Genomic DNA, 20,629 nt, shown 5'->3' on the forward strand with positions numbered 1-20,629 from the left:
CTGATTACTAGTCCTGAATTACTGCCTTCATATCTTATGTGTCACTCTCAAGGTTTTTTATGTGTTAGTTATAAACATTTTTATCCATATTGTTATTTTTTAGACCATCAATAATTGACAATTGCTATGTGGGGGTATAGCTCAGTGGTAGAGCATTTGACTGCAGATCAAGAGGTCCCCAGTTCAACTCTGGGTGCCCCCTCTATGAAAACATGCAGGATGAGTGAAACCAATACACATGTATGTTTGAAAATCTGTATCTTTGGAGTAGCAGAGATAGTTATTGACTGTTTACTCATCCTGAATTTTTCTCTTCATATTTCATGTGAATGAGAACAAACCAGACTAAACATATAAGGACGTGAACTCTCTTACGGTATTTTACGTGTTAGTCATAAACAGTTTCATCCATATATGAGTAATAGCGGTTAAAGGAGGTATACCTCAGTAGTAGAGCATTTGACTGCAGATCAAGGGGTACCCAGTTCAACTCTGGGTGCCCCCCTATATACAACCTGCATGTTGTACAACAACTTTGCAGCTACGTTTCAAGTCTTTGGAGCACTGAACCTTTCTAAAGTCATCAGCTACTATGTGAACAGGTAAAATGGGGAGACTAACAGGGATGTTTCTCCATTACAGATTAAATTACTACAGCCAGTATTCGAACATGCTGGTTTAATAGCAAAACTCCTCTTTCCTATATGTCCTTGGTGAGATAGGTGCTAAACGGCAACACTGCAGCAATTACAAGTTCACAGTTACTGACTTAATATTTGTCAAAGGAGAGAAGCCTGAAAGCCAGAGGAGAATTCAATCTGACACATGAGTTCAAATATAAATGTATTCTCTGTGCTATTTTACTAGACCATCAATAACCTACAGTTGCTATGTGGGGGTATAGCTCAGTGGTAGAGCATTTGACTGCAGCTCAAGAGGTCCCCAGTTCAACTCTGGGTGCCCCCTGTACAGAACATGCAGCAGGTACCTCACCTGTGTAGCTACATTTAAAGTCGTTGGACTGTTAAACCTGCTGTATGAACTTTCTAAAGTCATCAACTACTGAATGTGAACAGGTAGAATGTGGAGACTAAGTAGGATGTTTATGCATTACTATTAAATTGTCCAAAGTTTTAATGAAGTTGAGCTGGGAATCCTCCTTGCTCATACAGCCAGTATTCAAACATGCTGGTTTAATAACAAAACTCTTGAGTTTACAAATAAATGTACCATCTGTGCTATTTTCTTTTTAAGATATTCATATATTTTTTTTAATTCAAAAGATTAATTACGATTCTATCAATTAGACACTATAAGCACCTGTTATAGGGGGTATAGCTCAGTGGTAGAGCATTTGACTGCAGATCAAGAGGTCCCCAGTTCAACTCTGGGTGCCCCCTCTATGAAAACATGCAGGATGAGTGAAACTAATACACATGTATGTTTGAAAATCTGTATCTTTGGAGTAGCAGAGATAGTTATTGACTGTTTAGTCATCCTGAATTTTTCTCTTCATATTTCATGTGAATGAGAACAAATCAGACTAAACATATAAGGACGTGAACTCTCTTACGGTATTTTATGTGTTAGTCATAAACAGTTTCATCCATATATGAGTAATAGCGGTTAAAGGAGGTATACCTCAGTAGTAGAGCATTTAACTGCAGATCAAGGGGTACCCAGTTCAACTCTGGGTGCCCCCCTATATACAACCTGCATGTTGTACAACAACTTTGCAGCTACGTTTCAAGTCTTTGGAGCACTGAACCTTTCTAAAGTCATCAGCTACTATGTGAACAGGTAAAATGGGGAGACTAACAGGGATGTTTCTCTATTACAGATTAAATTACTACAGCCAGTATTCAAACATGCTGGTTTAATAGCAAAACTCTTCTTTCCTATATGTCCTTGGTGAGATAGGTGCTAAACGGCAACACTGCAGCAATTACAAGTTCACAGTTACTGACTTTATATTTGTCAAAGGAGAGAAGCCTGAAAGCCAGAGTGGAATTCAATCTGACACATGAGTTTATATATAAATGTATTCTCTGTGCTATTTTACTAGACCATCAATAATTGATAATTGCTATGTGGGGGTATAGCTCAGTGGTAGAGCATTTGACTGCAGATCAAGAGGTCCCCAGTTCAACTCTGGGTGCCCCCTCTATAGAACATGCAGGATGAGTGAAACCAATAGACATCTATATTTGAAAATCTGTATCTTTGGAGTGGCATAGATAGTTATTAACTGTTTACTCATCCTGAATTTTGCCTTCATATTTCATGTGAATGAGAACAAACCAGACTAAACATATAAGGACGTGAATTCTCTTACGGTATTTTACGTGTTAGTCATAAACATTTTCATCTATATATAAGTAATACTTGTTATAGGGGGTATACCTAAGTAGTAGAGCATTTGACTGCAGATCAAGAGGTCCCCAGTTCAGCTCTGGGTGCCCCCTCTATAGAACATGCAGGATCTGCAAAAGCCATACATCTATGTTTGAAAACCTGTATTGTCGGAGTGGCATAGATGGTTGTTTACTAGTCCTGGATTTTTGCGTGTGTCACTCTCACGGTATCTTATGTGTTAGTTATAAACATTTTTATCCATATTGTAATTTTTTCGACCATCAATAAACAACAGTTGCTCTGTGGGGGTATAGCTCAGTGGTAGAGCATTTGACTGCAGATCAAGAGGTCCCCAGTTCAACTCTGGGTGCCCCCTCTATACAACATGCAGCAGGTACCACACCTGTGTAACTACATTTAAAGTTGTTTGAGTGTTAAACCTGCTGTATGAACTTTTTAAAGTCATCAACTACTGAATGTGAACAGGTAGAATGTGGAGACTAACTGGGATGTTTCTGCATTACTATTAAATTGTTCAAGGTTTTAATGAAGTTGAGCTGCCAATCCTCCGTGCTCATATAGCCAGTATTCAAACATGCTGGTTTAATAACAAAACTCTTGAGTTTACATATAAATGTACCATCTGTGCTTTTTTCTTTATAAGATATTAATATCTTTTTTATTCAAGAGATTAATTACCATTCTATCAATTAGACACTGTAAGCACCTGTTATAGGGGGTATAGCTCAGTGGTAGAGCATTTGACTGCAGATCAAGAGGTCCCCAGTTCAACTCTGGGTGCCCCCTCTATACAACCTGCAGGTTGTACCACAACTTTGCTACAGTATGTTGCACGTCTTGGAACATACCTAACACACCTACTGTATGTGAACAGTTGAAATGGGGAGACTAACAGGGATGTTTCTCCAGTACAATAAAATGACTACAGCCAGTATTTAAACATGCTGGTTTAGTAGCAAACTCTTCTTCCCTATATGTCCTTGGTGAGATAGGTGCTAAACGACAACACTGCAGCAATTACAAGTTCACAGTTACTGACTTAATATTTGTCAAAGGAGAGAAGCCTGAAAGCCAGAGGGGAATATCTGAAACATGAGTTTATATATAAATGTATCATCTGTGCTATTTTCTTTGTAAGATATATATAATTTTTTTCTATTCATACGGTCATTTAGTACATCATCAATAATCCATAACCATCATAGGGGGTATAGCTCAGTGGTAGAGCATTTGACTGCAGATCAAGAGGTCCCCAGTTCAACTCTGGGTGCCCCCTATATAAAACGTGCAGCAGGTTGAACAACAACTTTGCAGCTATGTTTCAAGTCTTTGGAGTGCTGAACTTTTCTAAAGTCATCAGCTACTATGTGAACAGGTAAAATGGGGAGACTAACAGGGATGTTTCTCCATTACAAATTAAATTACTACAGCCAGTATTCGAACATGCTGGTTTAATAGCAAAACTCTTCTTTCCTATATGTCCTTGGTGAGATAGGTGCTAAACGGCAACACTGCAGCAATTACAAGTTCACAGTTACTGACTTTATATTTGTCAAAGGAGAGAAGCCTGAAAGCCAGAGGGGAATTCAATCTGACACATGAGTTTATATGTAAATGTATTCTCTGTGTTATTTTACTACACCATCAATAACCTACAGTTGCTATGTGGGGGTATAGCTCAGTGGTAGAGCATTTGACTGCAGATCAAGAGGTCCCCAGTTCAACTCTGGGTGCCCCCTCTATACAACCTGCAGGTTGTACCACAACTTTGCTACAGTACGTTCCAAGTCTTGGAAGTGCTAAACTAAGTCATCACCTACTGTAGGTGAACATTTAAAATGGGGAGACTAACAGGGATGTTTCTCCAGTACAATAAAATTACTACAGCCAGTATTCAAACATGTTGGTTTAAAGGGACTATTTGTAACTTTGTAAGCGTATAAATGTAGCGGGTCGATGGGGGGATCTGGACATTGCTAATGTTAATTTTCTGCTGAGCTGCTGGCTGGCTGTTTGAATTGGTTTGAATGACAGCACAATTACAAGGTGACTGGTAGCTTGAGCGGGCGATGTTTCTGTGTGGTTTTAGAGCGTTTTTTTTAATATAACGTTAGTTTTCGGACTATAAAAAGGGGAGGGGTCTGATACCGCCTTCTGAAAATGTGGGGAGGACATGTCCCCCGTGTCCCCCCGTGAATTACACCCTTGGTTATTTCACATACTTCTGTGCACCAATCAGGATTTAGCGACATCTGAATCAGAATCTGATGACAGCTGGTGGGTTGTTCGGTCACTGCCAATCAACTCAATCAAAAACAATTTTGCTCATAATTCCTCTGCTTTCAATTAAGTATATTTTGAATGCAGGACTTTTATTCATAATGGAGTATATTTACATCGTGGTATGTCTACTTCTACTTAAGTATAAAATCTGAACACTTCTTTCACTACTGTCTATGTATCCAAATGGTGTTGAATCCACAGATTCACAGATACGGCCCTCCAGACAAACAGTGCCCTCCTGAGTTAGAAAGTGGTCACTGCTTTTACTCACTCATCTGGGCATTTGGATTCTGTGTACTACAAAATATAAATCAGCAAATCAAGGAGACAAATACCTTTACTAATATGGAGCATTGATTTTTTCATTAAGCTGAATTAATTTTCACTTTTTTAAGGGCTTGTTTTCAGTATTTTGTACAAACGACTATAAAAGCAGCAGGAGTTCCATTCCTATGAAAATTATTCACTTTAGGTCGCAACGGTCATTTACTGTAGATGTACATCAAAATTGAGTGTCCTAATGACACACAGTTGCTTTCAAAGTGATGAATTATAATAATGGAAATTAATTTGAGCATGAACGTTAATTCTTAAAACATGATTTAAAAACAAAACAAAAAATAAACTCAAGGCCCACTTACTAGCTTAGTAAGTTCAATGAGCAAAAATGTAATTAAAAATAATTTGTATTTCTATTTCCTATTACAAAATCATTCATTTGATTTGCTGTATTAGATGATCTGCTGTATTTCAGTAAGTATAAGTAGACATCACAATACCATAGACACATCCTGCTCCTAGATGTTATTTACTTTTCTATTACCTGCACCCAGGATCCACTGTCAAAACAAAACCTCATCAGCCAGCAATTAAGAATGACAAAATCAGGGACAAACATGGAGTGAGCCGCGGTGTGTCCTGTGTTTGCTTTGTGGCTTTTGTCTGAGGCTTTCATCACACAGCAATACAGAGAGTAAACCTGAGCGGCAGATGTCGGCTAAATCCGACCGTTCAAACACGCTTCTCTCCCTATTCATCTAAAATCAGGACTTGAGCTGCTTCTTTACTGAAGCTGTCTGGTCGGAGCAGGAAGTCAGTGATTGTACTTCTATTATATTACACACACACACGTGAACGCTGGGGGGGAAAAGATGATCCGGGCCTTTGAAGTCCTTTGTGCTTTACAGAGAGGAGCAATATGCTGTCATTAAGCAATCATGGAGAGGCATTCCTAATCCGTGTGCTTTTCTGTACAACAGGCTCTTCCATTTAATTAGGGAGAAAAGTCAGCATGCATCCCAGGTGGATTTATTTGTCTATTATATACTGTCAAATCACAATGAGGCTCAGACCAGTGCTGCTCATGTTAATAGAGGCTAAACAAATGTTTCCTCGGTCATAAAATCAAATTTAGAGGAACACAACAGTTGTTTTACCGCAGTAACTACAAATAATACAGCGCATTATTGTTGACCTTTTCCCAGATCTTACCGTTTGAATGTACACTAAGATGCCAGTCTATTAGGTAGCCTACGTCTGTGCAGATATATATTTCACAATAACGAAAGCAGACCTGATGTTCACGTAGGGCTGGGCGATATGGCCAAAATCTTCTATCCCAACATAGCATGTTTTCTGGTAATTCAATAAGTAAATAGTCTATATGAAATAACAATATGGTAAAGCCTATTTTTGTATACTCCTGTATGAATTAAACACTTGACAAATGAAAAGTACTAGTAGAGTATTTTTTTCATTTAAATAAGAATTAAATAAGTGCAAAATGAATGGTTGTCTTTCTGTGTGGAGTTTGGATGTTCTCCCCAGAATACACACTTGTCATAGGGGGTATAGCTCAGTGGTAGAGCATTTGACTGCAGATCAAGAGGTCCCCAGTTCAACTCTGGGTGCCCCCTACCTTTGAAAACATGCAGCATGTACCACACCTGTGCAGCTACATTTAAAGTCTCCGAATTGTTAAACTTGTTGTATGAACTACTGTATATGAACAGGTAGAATGTGGAGACAAACTGGGGTGTTCCTTTAAGAAAGTTAAGCTGAGTTACCAACAAGATGATCCGCTGTGGCGACCCCTACTGGGAGCAGCTGAAAGACGAACAACAGCACTGACTATGTTTACATGCATGCACACACAAATACAGACTCATCAGATTAAGACAATAGTTTGATTTAACTAAACTTGGTCATTCCTTTAAGCAGAATCCTTATCAATTTAGATTTTCTGAGAAATCTGAGTTAGTATGCGCTTGTTATTATCAATTCAGACAACATAATTGTGTATTATGATATCGCTATATAAAATTTCAGCACGATACGATTCCATTCAAAGACAATAAATCATCATATTGAATTATCGCCCAGCCCAATTTAAATTTTTCATTCATTCCATTGGGATGAAAGACACAAGTCTATACAATTTGATTTAAATATCCCAGTAAATTGAATGGAAACCAATAGCAGCTTCTCCATAATTCCAATTAAAACTGTGTTATGTTCATTTTGCACTCAGGTTCATAATTAAATGAGAAAATACTCATGAGTACTTTTCATTTGTTAAGTATTTAATTCATACAGGAGTACACAAAAATAGGCTTTACCATGTGCTTATTCCATATAGGCTATTTATTTATTGAATTACCAGAAAACATGCTATATCATGATATATATTGTTATCTAGATATGAAATGACCGATATCGTGATAGAAGATTTTGGCCATATTGCCCAGGCCTAACATCTACGCATGCTCTGAAGACTGGTTAGCAGTAATGCATTTGTGCTAAAACATTATTTTAAAAGAAAGTTAGTATTTTCCTTGAAGGCAAAGACAAACTTATTGTAGGGTAAGATGCATGCCAGCGGCTTCCCCGTGAATGGTTCACAAAATGGGCTTTCAGCAAAATGATAACCATTGTCTCAGATGTTAAAGAAAAATTGCTATTTTGATCACAGGCTGTTTAGTGGCATGTCCCCACCTACAGCGCAGGAAATTAGGCAAATAGTTCAAAGAGTGAATGTGTTAGTGGGTAGCAGAGCATGCTAGATAAGCACAAACACGTTCAGAGGGCTTTCAGTGGATTACAAAGCTATTCACAGAGCGGTCTCTGGTGTAATATATTTAGGCTCCTTCCATAGCGTGACCATCTCTTGCACTATTTATTTTAACAGAACTGAAAGTATTACTCAACTGGATCCTTCCAGACACTTCCATGTTTTCTGTGACCACACAGACGCGCTCTGGTTTAATCCTATTACATGTCAAGCACAAAGGAGAGATAAGAGGTTTACGTTGGGGTTCCTCACAGACTGAATCTCTCTCTCTCTCTCCCTCGAGACACCAGGAGAGCTATACACATTTGGTTATTTTGATACTGGTGCTGACACTGGATCTTCTAGCTGCCACAGCGTCTATTGTGGAGCGTTGAATAAAGACATATTGATAATAGGATTGCCTGCGAGGGGTTGAGAGGAGACGCTGCTGATGATGATGAATGAAGATCAGGTGAATGACATAATCCAGAGATGGGTAAGTCAACAGTATTGTATCGCTGTAATACAATTTAGCTGAGGCAATCATACTTCATTATCACCTATTATAATCAAACCGTGGAGTGTGACCTTCAAGAGAGGGGAAATGTTGTGTGGACATTTAAGATATCGATCAAATAACAAACCCACTTTGACACATTAGTTGCTGGCAGGCTGCATTGTATGTCATGCCATCCTCCGTATTTACTCACAAAATAAAAAAAGATGTCAGGTTTATAATCTACTTAATTAATTATTTGTTTCTTATAGTTTATACTGAGGATTTAAGCTGACATCTGATAACTGCCTCCATCTTGTATTTAGCAAAATACTCCAGAAGACCATCTGAAGCCAGAGGACTACCAACAGTTCAAGAACTTGGGATCTGCCTGTCTCACCGACGGTGACGGTGAACAACTACTGAAATTCCTCCAGGATGAGAAAAACCAGGTATTTCTCCTCCGCCACCAACACAACTGACAGATTCACTCTATCCTGACTAGTAGTAGTCCCCCCTTACACATATGAAGTGACAGTGACAGTGTTAATCTGTCACACAGCCCTAAAAGCACACACACGGTCACACTGCAGCCTCCTGAGCAACAACAGCTACTGAAGCGAACAGCAGCAGCAGCTACTTCCCTTCTACAGCACAAAGCTATGCTAAACATTAACATGCAGCCGCCACTCTGTGCCTGCTGGCCTCTTGACCTGGAGGTGTGGAGGAGGAAACAAGCAGATATTCAGTCAGATTTCTCGCTCCACTGGTAACCCTCCTCGATACGGCACTCCTCTAAGTGCCCTTGGTTGTCCCATCTCTCCACGCTTCACGCAGTCGTGTGTAGCGTTACTTACAGAAGCGTGCGTCATTTCGTACTCCTTCCTCTTTCCTCAAGGGGTTCAAATGATTGATTATCAGAATGGATAAAAATCCCTGGCTTTGAACATGGACATAGAGAATAAAAGTTGGTCATAGAGGCAGATACTTTATAAAGCCAGAGCGTCTAATAAAAACTATATGTCCATGATATCTGTGGCTCTAACTTTTCTTTCCATTGGAGCCTCTTAAAATGTAGAGATTAAACTAGACAGTGTTCAGTTGGTACATTTCTAATTGATAAATGCCAAAATCGGGCTTTCAAAGTTAACGCGATAATAACGCATTAACACAAATTTGTTTTAATGCCACTAATTTCTTATACACATTGATGCAACTTGTGATTTTAAGTTATAGCGGTCTCAGTATTAAAGCTAGAGTGATAGCATCATATTAAACTAGAAAACCTAAAGAATCCATTGATACCCCCCATGTCATACTAGCGTGTCACAAAGGAGACTAAATAACGCTCCAAACTTTGGCATTTTGGTGAGGAAAAACTGTCATGGCCATTTTCAAAGGGGTCCCTTGACCTCTGACCTCAAGATATGTGAATGAAAATGGGTTTTATGGGTACCCACGAGTCTCCCCTTTACAGGCATGCCCACTTTATGATAATCACATGCAGTTTGGGGCAAGTCATAGTCAAGTCAGCACACTGACACACTGACAGCTGTTGTTGCCTGTTGGGCTGCAGTTTGCCATGTTATGATTTGAGCATATTTTTTATGCTTAATGCAGTACCTGTGAGGGTTTCTGGACAATATTTGTCATTGTTTTGTGTTGTTAATTAATTTCCAATAATAAATGTATACATACATTTGCATAAAGCAAAAATATTTGCCCACTCCCATGTTGATAAAAGTATTAAACACTTGAAAAATCTCCCTTTAAGATACATTTTGAACAGATAAAAAATGTGTGATTAATTTGCGATTAATCACAATTACTATGGACAATCATGTGATTAATCGCCATTAAATATTCTAAATCGATTGCCAGCCCTACTTCGAATTAATTATTTGTGTAACCTATAGCCTTTCAGTCAGAGCACCCCAGTTCAGTTCAATTTAATAAATATAAATAATTAAGTTTCCAATAATAAATGTGTGATGAATGAATGTTTACTTTGGTTTAAATTGAGTTTTTCTGTTAACGACATTCGTATTTTCCTTCGTACCAAAATTACATAATTCCTTCCAGGCAACTTTTTGGAAATTATTGGAAAATTAAAGTGTTACCCATGATTACGCACATAGGTAATAATGATTGTTTTCTTTTGCTCTTAGGGCAGTGTGAAGTCTATGGGTTGTGTTCTCATGGCACCTCTTGTAAAAGAAGTAGTTAAAAAAGAGAAGAGCCTTGACCACTGCCAGGCTGCCATCACACATCTGACCAGGGTAGGTACGAACAATTCATCTATACAACGATACATGCTTCCTATACATTAGGTTTAATGTCTGTTCTGTTGTCTAGACTTGCAGCCCAGATGAACTCCTGCATTGCTTGCTTGAACTCATTGAAGACATTGATGCTGAGGACATTTCTGAGACCGTCTTAGTCCTCGTTCCACATCTTCAAACAGGTAACACGACTCTTGATGCGATGCCATTACCTACTCACACACCCTCAACCCGCAGAGAAATAAAGCACCACAGTAACACTTTCTATGACAACTGTAACTCTTGCATAAGGTATGAAAAGAGTTGATAAGCCTGTATAATGCTTTATGGTGTCCTAATAATAGACATTATGCCAATAATAATAATAATAATTGATAAGGCCAAATATTACATTGGCTCATAGTGTCCATGATGTGTAAAGTAGGGGTTCTCAAACGTTTTGGGGCCAGGGACCCCCTCATAATCATAACACCGATTAAACATAATGCTTACTACCATTTGTATTCTTAGATGACATTGGAACTATTTGTATTCTACAACTTTTCAACCTAAATACTTCAGACCCGTTTGATAGTGTTAAACAGAAACATTTCAATGTGAATCATGTTAATATCACTTTGTTTTACCCTTCCGGGGTGCTTTGTAATCAGCTGTCGCTTTAGATTGACCGGCTTCATGGCTTCGGTCGCACCTGAAGACACATGCTGCATTTTGGTCACCCATCGCTGTTCTCAATAAAGCCAAACTCGATATAACGGTTGTCATATTTTCTCAATTTAGTTAGTTTGGGCTTAGCGTTGCTTGACGATGTGGACTCACTCAACTATTTCTCCATGCTCAACAGCTAGCTAGCTAATAAGCCAAGCTAATGTTGGTGGGAGTAATGGACACAATGTTCTTGTTTGATTTCTGTGAATGGTCCCAATTCGTAGATATGTACTTTTTAATGATACAGCACAATTTTATAATGTATTGCAAATTATTTTGCGGACCTCCTGGCAGAGTGCCACGACCCCCACTTTGAGAACCCCTTAGGACATTCAGGCAAAAAGTGTCACACTTTTATTTCCTGTAGACAAAGAGACATGATGCATTATATGAAGGCCTATAGCAGCTCGTATAATACATAATGCAAGTGCTTTAACCCTTAATACTAATATTCCCTTTACAAAAACGATTTATTCCTTGATATTGCTGTTTAACGTGTGCCACCTTTGTACAAAATATGCGCAACAAATCAGTCTGGGAACATTATCAATCATGCAGCTCAATGGATGCGTGGTAGTTGTAGTTCTCAGTTGCCAGTTTATCAGGTAGAGGAGATGTGTTTCTATTACCCTCGATGATATAAATGGGGTGGACAGAATAATAGAGACACCTGTCAGTATAATGTAATACAATTGAACAGCAGCACAAACTGTTGAATCAACACCTTTCAACAAATCTTGACATTATAACCTTCATGAAGAGAAAGACTTATTGCAGGACTGTTGTATTAGACTGCATTAGTTTGGACTTAGTTTGTAGCTAATAAACTGGTAACTGAGTCTTGCTACCTTTAGATGTATTCATGGATGGTTTACTGGTAATCAAGCTGTTTCAAAACATGGGGTTTGGCTCCCCCTGCTGTACATTAATGCTAACAACAACCTCATGTCTCGAACAGTGCTGCTTCAGCTGGATGACAGAAAGGCAGCCTGTGTGGGCTTGGCTCTGACCGCCCTGCAGAAGCAGCTGTCCCGGCTGCCTGTGCCTTACACCCGGCAGCAGGAGGAGGCTGATGAGCACGGTCTGTGTCGCTGCTACAGCGCCTTGGCTGTGTTCATGAAGCCGTTCATAGAGGAGGTGAAGAGGAGAAATGGGAACTACGCTTCCACTTCTGAGGATGAGGAGCTGAGAACTGAGCTTCTCAAGTTGTAGGTTTTTTGTCTCTATGTTTGGCTGAGAAGTTATTCAATTATTATTTTAGATTTTTCACTTAGTAGTAGTAGTTTTGCCTATGTACTTTATCATTATTCATGTATGTGTCAATCTCTGTTCAATTTTACATTTTAGTGCAGTTTTTTTTTTTGTTTTTCTTCTAGCTGTAGTAAAGCTAAAAAAAACCTGGATATCACTTTTCATGTTAGTATGAGGTTGAAATAAGAATCGTGGAGTAGAAGCACTAATGACAAATTGTAATAGTCTTGGTTATGATTATCTGCAGCTGCATGAGGAGCTTGAGGGAGCCCTTGCTCGAGGCTCATCTGAACCGAGACAGAAAATCCTCAATGTGGCTCTTTGCAACGGAGATAATGGTAAGAGCGAGTTTTTCTTACTTTTCTATCAATGGAAAAGCAGTCGAACAAAGGATGGTGTTTCAATCGTTACTTAAACAATGTCACTGTGCATCACTAGGTCACGCTACCTGCAATCCAAGAGTCTCTGCCAGAGCTCCTGTTCTTCAGCCCTCTGAGGAAAAGCACCCAGACGGACATCAGTCAGTCCAAGGAGTCGAGAGCTTGTCTGGCTTATCTGCTGTTTGTCCAGCTCATCACCATCGACAGCTTCCCGGCAGTATTCAGGTGAAATACTGAAAAACAATAAATGTGGTCAGACTGAAACACAGAGGAGACGGAGCTCATTTTTTACTGCCCTGTGACAAATAATTTACATTGTACTTTTTCCTGCTGTTCCAGTCCTGTATTTGTTCTTCAGTGCAACATGGAATACATCAATCAACTACTCAGTAGGTATGCTGTCAGTACAATATCAACTGAATATAAGTTCTCCTTGTAAAATGATTGATTTCTTACTGTAATTTGTAATCTTGTTTCTTTGACAGCAAAAAGGAATCACACTTGCTCAAAGGACTGGTAAGGCCACATCAATGTACAGAGCAAGTCTTGGAGATGTGATCAGACAAAAGTATGAAAGCAGAAAGCTAAGGTAATCTTTCTTGGGCATAATTATTTATTTTACTCAGGCGCTGTATGCAAAAAGCTTGGAGAGTGTGCAGGACAACAGCCTCCCAGTGAGTCTACTGGAACTGAAGAGCTTCTACAGTGTACCACAGGTGAGACAAGCATGCCATCAGCATCGGTTTTAAAAGCTGCTTTAAGAATTTTACAGTCACATATCACAAAATGAGCAGTTTATCTGCGGAGGTCTGGCAGGGAGACTTCTGACTTAAACTGGTTGATCATATTTAAACCATAGATCGGTTGTGGGATTAGATATGTAGGTACAGTGTGTAGGATTTGGCGGCATCTAGTGGTGTGATTGCAGATTGCAACTGAGCACTCCACCGCTCACTCCTCCCTTTCCGAGACTGCGGTCACATGAGCCGACGAGTGCAAATCCGTGGTAATGCTGTTCTCCTCGCTCAGAGGCCATCCTTTCCATAATAACTCTACTTTAGGAGCAACGGAAGTCAGATGGCGGCTGGTGGTACCACGGTTTTGCACTCTGCAGCTCCGTGAGGAGGACCCGCTCCCAATGTAGATATGAAGGGCTCATTCTAAGCTAACAAAAACACAACGATTCTTAGTTTCACGTGATTATTACACGACTCGATTCTCATTGGTCAATCACAGCATTCTACGGTCTGTTATTTCTTTATAGCAGACTGTTGCTATGGGCGCAGTTCTGATGTCGGACTCTGGCGGACCGTTTTTTTCAAATTATTGATTTCTTAAGTAAGTAGTAGTGTTGCGCCCCTTCAGGGCGATGCAAGACAGGGCGATGTGGCACCACTCCTCTCCGCATCAGGGTGCCGCATTGCCCTGTCAGGGTTTATTTAACAATGACCAGCTCGCTGTATATTATCCCTTACATGAACACGGTTATCAATACTATATTCCATTTCTGCTAATAGGTCCCCCGAAATGCTACACACTGGACCTTTAACATTTTAAAAATATAATATTTATAATAAAATGTAAAGCAATACATTTCTACTACAACAAAAATTGTTCTAAAATATCAGTTAGCACTGTGGGCCAGCCGGCATGCTGATGTACAGATGTAGCCGATTCAAATTAATCAACTATATTAGTATTTTTGACCAATCAGTGACTTGTGGTTTGCTGAAATTCACAGAACCTGCGACAAGTTCTTACTGACTGCCCAATGCAGCATTTGGTGAGTATACAATTATGCTTGATGAGAGGAATGTATTCTACATCTGTGCTACTGTGAAACACACCAATCTGTTGTTCTTTTCTGTGTGATCATTGCTTCCCCAGAGAGAATCGGGACTTCAGGTTTTACAGCTCTTCATCAAAAAATTAGATGCTGAAGCAAAGCACAAGTTCTTCAGGTGAGAGAATCATCAGAGAAGGAAGAAAATACCAAACCAAACGTTCATGTGTGTCGATGGCACTTGGTCCACTGTCAAATGTATTTAATATCTACCATATATTTATATTTGTAGGTTATCTAGTAATACTGAATACTCACATTTTTGGTAGATTTTCATATCGTATCTTGAAAACATTCTTCCGAGTTTAAACTACAGCTGTTGCTTTCCACTCGATTGCGCCCTAATCCAGACTTTACTTTTAACAATACATCACAGTTAATGTGCTCCAGAGTTAAACTGTTGCACATAATACAGAGATTTAACTATATTTCAATTTATGTTCTATTTTTCTTTGCTGTATTCTTACATCTTATCTTATATTGGTCTGAAGTCTATTAACAAAAGTCCTATTTTCTGTTGCAGGTGCATGTTAAAAACCAGCAACCACGCAGGAGTAGAGAGTTACATAGTAAAGAACATCAGGAAGCAAGTGGAATTTTCAATGGAGGTGAGATAAAAGAAGACTTACTTACGTCATGTTACCATGTTTTATAAGAATTTAGAAGATCCTGCCTCTGTATTTGACCTTAGTCTTGATTACTTAGGTGGTGTTTGATCTGGTGATTTTATTTGAAGTTGTTTAATCTGTGTTAATTCTCCTCCAGCCGGGTAACGCCAATAAATGGTTCCTGGGGGAGGAGTTTCTCTCGTTGTTGGGACTGGTGTTCTGTTTTCCACAAGGCGCCGAGACAGATTTGCTCAACAGCATGGACAGGTGAGTGGTTGGTGGTTTAACCAATGGTTTAACATACAGACAGGCCTGCTCCTTTTTTTTACTTTTAAGTCTACAATAGCGATAATCCGTTAACTACAGATAACATAGATTTACTATTGTGAAAACATGCCACAACTTTTTGCCAGACTGGAGGTGATGCAGTCTGGCTATCTGAGACACAGATACCCAAATCAGAAGTTTTTCAAAACCTACACATAGGGGTCTTTATTTGGTCAAGTCACAACCTACACATACGGGTATATAAGAGATACAAGCTCTACATATATATCTCCAGTATGTTTTGGCCTACGTGAAAAAAAAAGAAGGAAAACATAATCTACAACTAAAATTAAGCTGAAGCTCTATCTCAATGACCCATAGCTCCAAACTGCAATTTATTCAATACACAATTCTACAGAGTTCACCTCACACAATGGGACTCAAAACAATTGCTAAAATAACAATATTACTAAACTAGAAAGACAGAAATAACCTCCCAACATCCCAATGGCACCTTATACTATCCAAGTAAATTTCAACAGACAGACAAATAGCAATTAAAAAACAACCAAATAGATTAATTTCACTTCAGATGTTAGGCCCCATTCATTAATATTACTCACCTACCCGTTTAACATAAATCATTGTACATACAAACACATACACAACAAACAAATATTCTTAATTACTTCTTTATTATTACCACCTAATTATTTAATTATTTTTTTCAAAAACATTTACTATTAATATCTTTTTTTATTTAACATGTTATTACTACAATTATGACTATTTCATCCTTTTTTTTTGGTTAAGTTGTTTGTTTTGTTTATTATGTATCATGTCAAGTAACTGCTAGCTAGATAGCTAGATAGATAGCTAGATAGATAATTATTTAATTAATGTACAGATGTAAAAAATCGATGTGACCAGATCAACTTCAGATGCAATTAAGTTACACACCTCTGTGGCTACTTGCAAACCAATCTCAACCTTCTCGCAATTCGGCTTTCCAACATAGATTTAAAGTCAAAAGGTCTGTACTTGTGAGAACTGAGACACTTGATCCAGACTGAGCCTTTAAGCGACACCCTGTCTTTGTTTATCCAGGATAATGGAGAGTCTGAATCTTCTCCGCTACCTCCTCATCAGAGACAAAGACCTGAGGAGCACTGTAAGTCTAAGTCAATACTTTCACTGCCATCCTGGTTAATGCACACAGCTGATGCTCTACTCCTCCTATCTTCAGACCTATGTGTGGGAAGAGCTGTGCAGGATCAAAGACCAATACCTCAAAATGCTGCGTGTGTGTATCAGCATATCAAGAGGACATTATTCCGCTGAACTGAAGGCGCTCAAGCAGGATCAAAAGCTAAAAGCAAAAGGTAGGCATTAACTGCTAATGACATTGAAATAACCTTGAACAGATGGCGGTACCGTGAACTCTGTTTCTATTTTCCTCCCCAGAAGCCAGAGAGGCCGCCAGATCCACCAGATTAGTCAAAAGAATAACAGTGAAACGTGAGAAAGTGTCCAATATGTCCCCAGAGGAGCAGCATCAGGTACAGGCACTTTCTTTCCTATTCATTATCATTTTGATTTTAGCCTCTGTGGGACCAGCAAGCTGACTAGTCTCATGTGTCACAGGTGTTGCAGAGCGCTTTGGTGACATTTGACCTGATGGAGAGTCTTATATTCCGCATCGAAGAGATCACAGAGGAGAAGCTGAAGATCCAAACCTAACTAAACCCAAACTAAATTGAGGGGTTATTTTTATTAACACTGTTTTATTTGACTTGCTCTGTTTGACCAATACAAAAAACATGCATTGAATATTTTTTTTCTAAACAAAAGCTATTGTAAAAATTTTTAAAAAAAACAATAGAACAAACTGTGCTAATATATTGAAATACATCTTTTAAATTTGCTTTTGTACATTCACCAAGTAAGGCTTGTTCTGGTTAGCATCAAATAAAACAACACAAGTGTTAAGCGTGTGGAAAAAAAATGCTGGATCATATGCTGAGCTTTATAGAACGTCTCTTAGCATCTCCCACACAGGACTGCTTTCAATGATGTGAGCCCGAGCCAGAGACATCCGGTCGCGGATGCTGTCTACATGGGGCTTACTGGTGGCCTGCGGACAAATGAGACTTGGCTAACTTCAGATTATCACAAGGGAACAACAGCATGTCTAATTTATCATCCAGAATTACCAAATAACTCTTGTGCACTGCCTCTATCTTTACCTTGGCAATGGTCAACATCCCTTTGACGATCTCTGCGTTGTTTCGCACAGGCAGGATCCTGAGGTTGCTGCCAAAGAATCTGAAAGAGAAAAAGACAAATAATATAAATCTTAGGGGGTCCGCAAAATAATTGGCTATAAATGATAAAATGTGCTGTATCATTAAAAAGTGCATATCTACAGATGGGGACCATTTGCACCAATAAAACAAAACATATTGTGTCCATTACTCCCACTCACATTAGCTTTGGTCCAATACAAACTCTGATATAATGGTGACGCACACCAATAAGTTAATTATTTTTAAGTTGAAGCCCCTTACTGAAAGTCAGCTTTAAACTGTTTAAATATCTGGATGTATTATTAAGACTATGTCAGTCTTGCTACTGTTCATTTCCTGAAAGCTTTTAAGATCAATTACTTGAAATGTAGGCCAGAAATGCTGCCAAGATGAGTCCAAATGCAATGTGAATAAAATTACCCGCTGTTCAAAAGGTATATAAGTGGTATTAACATTCAATAACATTGCAAATTTCCCCGCTGTGGGACTAATAAACGATTATCTCATTTTATCATAACATGATTCAAATTGAAATGTGTTTCTGTGTATCACTATGAAACAGGTCTGAAGTATTTGGGGTGAAAAGTTTTAGAATACATATCGTTAAGCATCTAAGAGTACAAATGGTAGTAAGCATATGCTTAATCGCTGTTATGATTATGAGGGGGTCCTTGGAAAATGTTCTCATTTATAAGGGCTCCCTGGCCCCAAAACGTTTGAGAACCCCCGGTCTATGTAACCAGAATCCTGGTTAGATTAGGTCAGTCAAGCAAATCAAGGGGCGAACCTGAACACCTGACCCTGGTTAACAACTAAAGACATAACAGCCATTTATCTACCTGTGTTGAATCACCGACAAGATTTCCAATTCCTTTTTCCCATTAAAGGGGGCAAATAATAGTAGAAAGCTGTTCCGGTGGACTTGCACAAAAGTCTTTATCCTCTCAATGAGTCCAGATTCCTCAAAAGGCTCCAGGAGGTCTTGGGGGTCAACCAACAGAAATGCAGTACCTATAGGCAAGTAAATAACACAAGTTAAAACTGTCATACATATTCACCTAAACACAAAATCACATTACTTGTATACTGTGAATCTTTGGCCACAACATTAATTTTACAGATTATAAAGAATATGTGTGGTCTGGATAAGGATCCAATAGCAGTGTATCACAGTAACTACTGTGTTAGTGCAACGTTAATGTTGTATACTGGGTTTAAAAATGTAAGCAAGTGTGTTGGAGAGGGTTCTATGGGGTTGGTGGTATATTGAATATAATGGGGTTATCTAACAGCACAAATTACAGCAGGTTTACCTGACAGAGGGAAAATAAAGGCTCCTGACTCAACGCTGTCTGAAGATCTGATCCGGTGCTGCTGAGCACTGAGCATCCTGTTAGTGTCGTGGTTCTGGTACAACAAATAGAGATAATTAAATAAACATAGCTACGGAGCGGGAGCCCAAGAGAAGAGATGGTCATTACCCGTCTGAAAATAGGACATACAGGATTAAACCAAACACTCCAGAGAATAGGCAAGCATCCAACTGGACTATGCACGCACTGTAATACACCGTAAACTGTTCTTATAGACTGCAACATGTATGACAAAGAAAGAAGGGAATTGTTATCAGGAGTAGATGATGGACATATTACAATCTGCTAAGACAGACATCTAAGAAAGTACACAATCTTCTAATTAATTACTTAAGGGCAACAGGAATAATGGAGAGAATTTAATTATTATTATTATTGTTATTATTATTTATTTTATTATTATACTTTTTTTTTTTCTTCCTGCCAATCTACTGCTCCACTCCAGTTGTCCAGTAGGTGGCGGTAACGCACCTCTAAGCTGGTTTGCCAATTAACACCAAAGAAGAAGAAATAAACATAGCTTCTAAATTTGGTTAAAAGACACACAGAGTTGAAAATGAGTAATATTCCACCAACTGTTATTAACCTTAACACACATTTGAGGTTTTGTTTTGGTGGTATTGCGTTAAGCTAGATAACAATTAGGTAAATTAGACAGCTAGCTAAGTTAGCAAACCCATATTTATTTATTTAACGTTACCAGACAACTGAAACCAATTAAAGAGTTAAACCATAACTTACCTGGAGTGATGTGCTGACTATAATTGTTGTTTTCCACTGAGGGGTCGTTTCTTTGTATGTTGCCATTACTTACTGCTGGCTGAAAGGTAAATTATTATTAGAGCAGTTCTTATAAAGAAACCTGAAAAATAGTTATCTTGGTGCATTCACTCTACTGATGTGTCGTCACGAACGAGTCGGTTCTTTGAGCTGGCTCTTTTAAGTGAACGATAAGAGCCGGCTCCCATCCGAGAGGAGAGACTTTTTTTTATTTTTTATATATAAATTCAAGGCAGAATGATAGGACGACCTTCTACGCATCACGGGCACTCCATGCATTGACTGTGACTAAATGTTGTGTTAATGACATCCGTACAACCAGTCAGGTGATGACAGACAAGGATCATACCATCAAGCAGGGAGGGGCGGAGGTGCGCGACGTGCTGACAGTCTACAGGTACAGAGCAGGAGGGAGAGGAGGAGAGAAAGAGAGAGAGGAGTGCGGTGCGCGAATAGTAGACAAGATGAGTGACAGTCGGAAACAAAGCAGCATGTGAAATTATAAGGTTTAGTATAATTATATTGAATAATGTAAGTGATATATGTGCACACATACTAATCATAGGTCAAAACTGCGCTAAATTTGGCTGAATTATAAAATGCAGAAGTGGTAAAAACGAAGAGCCG

At 38.8% G+C, this 20,629-nt stretch overlaps 2 protein-coding genes and 9 non-coding genes across 12 annotated transcripts; 10 read left to right on the forward strand and 1 right to left on the reverse strand.

Moving 5' to 3' along the window:
* Window positions 1-130: 130 nt before the first annotated feature.
* On the forward strand, window positions 131-202 carry trnac-gca (transfer RNA cysteine (anticodon GCA)). The gene has a single exon. It is a non-coding gene; the product is annotated as a tRNA-Cys (tRNA).
* A 692-nt stretch (window positions 203-894) lies between these two features.
* On the forward strand, window positions 895-966 carry trnac-gca (transfer RNA cysteine (anticodon GCA)). Its single transcript has one exon. It is a non-coding gene; the product is annotated as a tRNA-Cys (tRNA).
* Window positions 967-1,328: 362 nt separating this feature from the next.
* trnac-gca (transfer RNA cysteine (anticodon GCA)) lies at window positions 1,329-1,400 on the forward strand. Its single transcript has one exon. It is a non-coding gene; the product is annotated as a tRNA-Cys (tRNA).
* Window positions 1,401-2,092: 692 nt separating this feature from the next.
* trnac-gca (transfer RNA cysteine (anticodon GCA)) lies at window positions 2,093-2,164 on the forward strand. Its single transcript has one exon. It is a non-coding gene; the product is annotated as a tRNA-Cys (tRNA).
* A 495-nt stretch (window positions 2,165-2,659) lies between these two features.
* trnac-gca (transfer RNA cysteine (anticodon GCA)) lies at window positions 2,660-2,731 on the forward strand. The gene has a single exon. It is a non-coding gene; the product is annotated as a tRNA-Cys (tRNA).
* Window positions 2,732-3,090: 359 nt separating this feature from the next.
* On the forward strand, window positions 3,091-3,162 carry trnac-gca (transfer RNA cysteine (anticodon GCA)). Its single transcript has one exon. It is a non-coding gene; the product is annotated as a tRNA-Cys (tRNA).
* Window positions 3,163-3,580: 418 nt separating this feature from the next.
* Window positions 3,581-3,652, forward strand: trnac-gca (transfer RNA cysteine (anticodon GCA)). Its single transcript has one exon. It is a non-coding gene; the product is annotated as a tRNA-Cys (tRNA).
* Window positions 3,653-4,043: 391 nt separating this feature from the next.
* On the forward strand, window positions 4,044-4,115 carry trnac-gca (transfer RNA cysteine (anticodon GCA)). Its single transcript has one exon. It is a non-coding gene; the product is annotated as a tRNA-Cys (tRNA).
* Window positions 4,116-6,503: 2,388 nt separating this feature from the next.
* On the forward strand, window positions 6,504-6,575 carry trnac-gca (transfer RNA cysteine (anticodon GCA)). Its single transcript has one exon. It is a non-coding gene; the product is annotated as a tRNA-Cys (tRNA).
* Window positions 6,576-7,929: 1,354 nt separating this feature from the next.
* Window positions 7,930-17,528, forward strand: LOC141768304 (glomulin-like). Its single transcript, XM_074636463.1, has 18 exons — window positions 7,930-8,204; window positions 8,531-8,656; window positions 10,373-10,483; window positions 10,560-10,668; window positions 12,153-12,402; window positions 12,693-12,783; window positions 12,884-13,050; window positions 13,165-13,218; window positions 13,311-13,341; window positions 13,452-13,541; window positions 14,567-14,608; window positions 14,713-14,786; window positions 15,192-15,276; window positions 15,434-15,543; window positions 16,651-16,714; window positions 16,790-16,925; window positions 17,008-17,102; window positions 17,188-17,528. Exons 1-18 carry the CDS (start codon window positions 8,160-8,162, stop codon window positions 17,281-17,283), a joined length of 1,776 nt encoding a protein of 591 aa, XP_074492564.1. The 5' UTR covers window positions 7,930-8,159; the 3' UTR covers window positions 17,284-17,528.
* On the reverse strand, window positions 12,836-20,265 carry c5h1orf146 (chromosome 5 C1orf146 homolog). Of its 2 annotated transcripts, none has more exons than XM_074636465.1 (5): window positions 19,964-20,265; window positions 19,163-19,256; window positions 18,689-18,860; window positions 17,790-17,868; window positions 12,836-13,058 (listed from the first exon to the last, which is right to left on the reverse strand). In XM_074636465.1, exons 1-5 carry the CDS (start codon window positions 20,027-20,029, stop codon window positions 13,047-13,049), a joined length of 423 nt encoding a protein of 140 aa, XP_074492566.1. In that variant the 5' UTR covers window positions 20,030-20,265; the 3' UTR covers window positions 12,836-13,046. The 2 variants fall into 2 exon arrangements, with proteins under 2 accessions (XP_074492566.1, XP_074492565.1); XM_074636464.1 differs by lacking the exon at window positions 12,836-13,058 and adding an exon at window positions 15,742-17,677 and having other exon boundaries at window positions 19,964-20,261.
* Window positions 20,266-20,629: the final 364 nt, after the last annotated feature.

This window comes from Sebastes fasciatus, chromosome 5 (genome assembly GCF_043250625.1).
Source record: "Sebastes fasciatus isolate fSebFas1 chromosome 5, fSebFas1.pri, whole genome shotgun sequence".
NCBI classification, from domain to species: Eukaryota; Metazoa; Chordata; class Actinopteri; order Perciformes; family Sebastidae; genus Sebastes; species Sebastes fasciatus.